The sequence below is a fragment of the Octodon degus genome, unplaced genomic scaffold (assembly GCF_000260255.1).
Source record: "Octodon degus isolate 3935 unplaced genomic scaffold, OctDeg1.0 scaffold00047, whole genome shotgun sequence".
Classification (NCBI taxonomy): Eukaryota; Metazoa; Chordata; class Mammalia; order Rodentia; family Octodontidae; genus Octodon; species Octodon degus.
The window spans coordinates 13,729,099-13,732,496 of NW_004524623.1; the positions used below are offsets into that span (position 1 = coordinate 13,729,099).

General features: G+C 48.9%; 1 protein-coding gene across 7 annotated transcripts in view; it reads left to right on the forward strand.

The window, feature by feature from the left end:
- The window catches only part of Kiaa1551 (KIAA1551 ortholog), a 25,439-nt gene that overhangs the window by 8,461 nt on the left and 13,580 nt on the right, over positions 1-3,398 (forward strand). For 3 of the 7 annotated variants that reach the window (XM_023716260.1, XM_023716265.1, XM_023716263.1), the window contains exons 3-4: positions 359-436; positions 3,154-3,334. The exons of 2 other annotated variants lie outside the window; for them this stretch is intronic. Coding sequence is in view for 1 of the 5 variants with exons in the window: in XM_023716266.1 (XP_023572034.1) it covers positions 359-436; positions 3,154-3,295 (220 nt within the window). In the remaining 4 variants the exon portion in view is untranslated. Of the gene's footprint in view, positions 1-358; positions 437-3,153; positions 3,335-3,398 lie in introns of those variants that run through there. 2 more of the 7 variants (XM_023716266.1, XM_023716261.1) reach the window with 2 other exon arrangements.

A 3,398-nucleotide genomic window follows, 5' to 3' on the forward strand; every position in this document is an offset into this window, starting at 1 on the left:
AAAAAAAAAAAAAAAAGACCAAAAATTTAAAGCGTTTAAAAGAATGTAAAAGGTAAAGCTCATTGTGAGAAGCCTGGGTTCAATCCTAGGAATAAGGAGAAAAAAACAAAAGTGAAGAGTCCAGGACATGGCTGACACCTGCGCCCCCATTCCGGGTGAGCCTCAGACCGTTCACAGGACTTTGGCCACAGGGGACAGCAGCAGCAGCTGGTGCCAGGAACTGACAGGCAGCGGATGATTACCTCCTGAGTGCTGGAACTTTCTTTTGACTCACTGGAAAGGAATGCTGTTGTGTCAAGTGGGTCCAAGCCTTCTACTTCCTTACTGATTTTTCTGCCTGTCTTGTTCCTCCTTGAAGGTTGGGCGTGGAAGCCTTGCTCCCTCTGGCAGAACATCCTTCTGTTGGTGTTTGGTTTGTGTTTTGCTGCTGGCTTGGGTATGTATTGTATGTGATACAGCTCTTAGTGGATAGATCCCTTAATTCATTATAAAACACACTGCTTCAGGTGGATGTGGTGGGCGGTGACTTCTTTTATGGGAAAGTATGTAGGAGGATCCCTGGAATTTGAGGCCAGCCTGGGGCTATATAGTAAGACCCTGTCTCACAGCAAAAAAAAAAAAAAGGGACTCTTCTCCGAAGACTTTTTATTTTGTCTGTTCATTAATTTTATTTATTTTTTTGGCGGAACCAGGGATTGAACCCAGACCCTTGCGCTTGACAGGGAAGTGCTTATTCTACTGAGCCATCTTCCTGGCCCCTCTCTTCATTAATTTTATTTTTTAATGTATTTTTGTGCAAGGTCAATGGGCCCTCACTACATCAGACTCGGTGATTCTCCTGTTTTCAGCCTCCCAAGAGCTGAGATTACAGGCAGGAATCAGTGATTTCTGGTTTACAGCCTCCCAAGAGCTGGGATTACAGCTGTGCCCCACCACACCCAGTCTCAATTACGGCTCAGGGCGCCCCAAGGGCAGGGCTGGCACAGCAGGCCAGGGGATGAACCCCACCCCTGCACCTGTTTGCAGGGCTTTAATCCACTGAGCTATTTGGCCAGCCCTTATCTGCTCTTTTCAGCCCCACCTTACAGTCATTCCCATCATGAGTGTTAGAAGGTGGAGGCTGCCTGCGGCAGGGCCCTGTGAGGAGGAAGCCCCCAGCTGAAGTGGCTTAGTGTGATTCTGGGTGTGGAAGACCCATCCAAGGGAGGACTGTGGCCAGAATGGCATAGAAGGAAAAGGAAGCGGCTGCTTCTGTTGTTCCGGAGGAGCTGCACCTCCGAGGTCACCTCCCAGCTTCCAGCACAAGCCCTCCAGCCGCCTGGCACGGCTTGCATGGGATGAGCTGAGTGGGTGTTTGCGTTTTATTTATTTATTATTGGTGGGACCAGGGATTGAACTCAGGCCCTTACACTTTGCCAGGCAAGCTCTTATTCTACCGTGCTATCTCCCTGCCCCCTGTATTTGGGTTTTTGAGACAGGGTCTTTCTGTAACTCAGGTTGACCTTAAATTGGCAACAGTCCTGCTGCCCCGCCTCCTGGGTGCTGAGATTACAAGGATGTGCCACCATGCCAGGCTCAAGTTGGGTCAGGTTTTAAATCCAGTCTGACATTATCTTTCACCTTGAATGCCATATTTGATGCTTGGGTGGGTTTCTAGCTGCAGTTCTTTTTCTGGCATTTTAATTCCTGATTTTGTTTTTCATGTCGAGTAGCTGCTATGGTAGCACTTTAATTTTATGATATTTTCATTGTTTTTTTGTTTTGTTTCTTTTTTTTTTTCCTCAGCTCAGTGGCATATGCGTCTGCCTGGCAAGTGCAAGGTCCAGAGTTTGGTCCCCAGTGCCACAAAAAAAAAAAAAAGCTTATGATTGCAGAGGGAGGCTGTAAGGTTTTGTGTGTGTCTATCCTTTTGGAACAGTGTCACCATTTAGTTAAGCTGGCCGAGAATTCTCATCCTTCCTCACCCTCCCAAGTGCTGGGATTACAGGCAGACAGTGCATATTTTCCAACGCTAAAAAATACATTGTGTCCAAAGTTTCTGGGGGCCAGGGAGATAGCTCGGGCCAGAGAGATAGCTATGTGGAATAAGCACTTGCCTGGCAAATACAGGGTCCTGAGTTTGATCCCTAGTACCGCAAAAAAATGTCCTTATTCACCTGTTTCTGGAGAGTTTTTTTATTTGTTTTAAGTGCATTTGGTACAGGGTCTCCCTATGCAGCTCAGACTCATAATGATCCTCCTGTTTTCAGCCTCCCCAGCACTAGGGTTACAGTTGTGTGCCACCACGCCCAGTCTTGCAGGCTGGCTCAGCTTCAGCGTGCCCAGGAGTGGGCTGCTGCAGCCTGTAGTGCCAGGGATCAAACCCCGGTCCCTGCACTTGCCTAAGCAGGTGCTCAGTTCATTGAGCTATCTCGTCAGCCCTGGCGAGTTTTTTCATTTGTTGTGTGTTGGCCCACCAAAACCTCCCATAAAGCCGAGTTCAGTCTGATCACAGGGTGGGATTCTCAGCAGCTAGCCTTCCATGTGGCCCACAAGTAGGATGCCCCTCTTCCCCATTCAGCTTTGGCAGGAATCAGATAAAAGAGCAAGTGTTAGAACAGAAAGTGGGAAGACATGTTACAAACGTTTCAGGAGCATTGCCTTTGGCACTGAGGGTGTGTTCGGGCTGTCTGAATTTCCCCCAAGGCCTCAAAGCGGGTGTGTGGTGCTGAGCTCATGGGCGTGTAGCCCTGTGTGATCCCGGGGATGGGCTGGGCCTAGTTCTGGGTGTGAGTAAAGAGAAGGCCTGCCTGGGTGTGGGTGGCACTGCCCACGTGGGGAGAGGCAGCCTGCCTGGATATAAAGGGTCAGGCTGCCCTTGGCTGCTTCACTGCTTGGCTGCCTTCTGCCTGCCAGAATGTGTCTGCGATGATGCCCTGCTTTGGGGTCACCACCTTTGGACTGACACCTCTGCAAACTCTGATCTACAGTAAAGGACCTTTCTTCCTTTAATGTGTGCTGGGTGTTTTGTCCCAGAGATAAGAAAAGGTAAGGCGAGGCAGCTCCACACCCAGCTGTGTACAACCTTGTTTTTAGGGATCTTAACTTGGGTAATCTCCTTTCCTGTCCTTGTACTTCATACTTCATGGTTTTGATTTCCTTTTCTTACACCAGCTGGAATCTTTGGAACGGTGACAGCAGCAGGGCTAATGTTCGTATATTTGGTCAGAAGCTGCATCACAACCCTCAAGATGAAGGGCAGAACCTGGCCTTGGATGCAGGAGACCCTGGGTTTGATTCCCGGCATCAGAACTAAGAGGAAGGGCCAGGGAGATAGCTCAGTAGAATAAGCGCTTGCCTGGCAAGCTCAAAGTCCAGAGTTCAGTGCCCAGTTCTGCCAAAAAGAAGAAAAAAAAAAA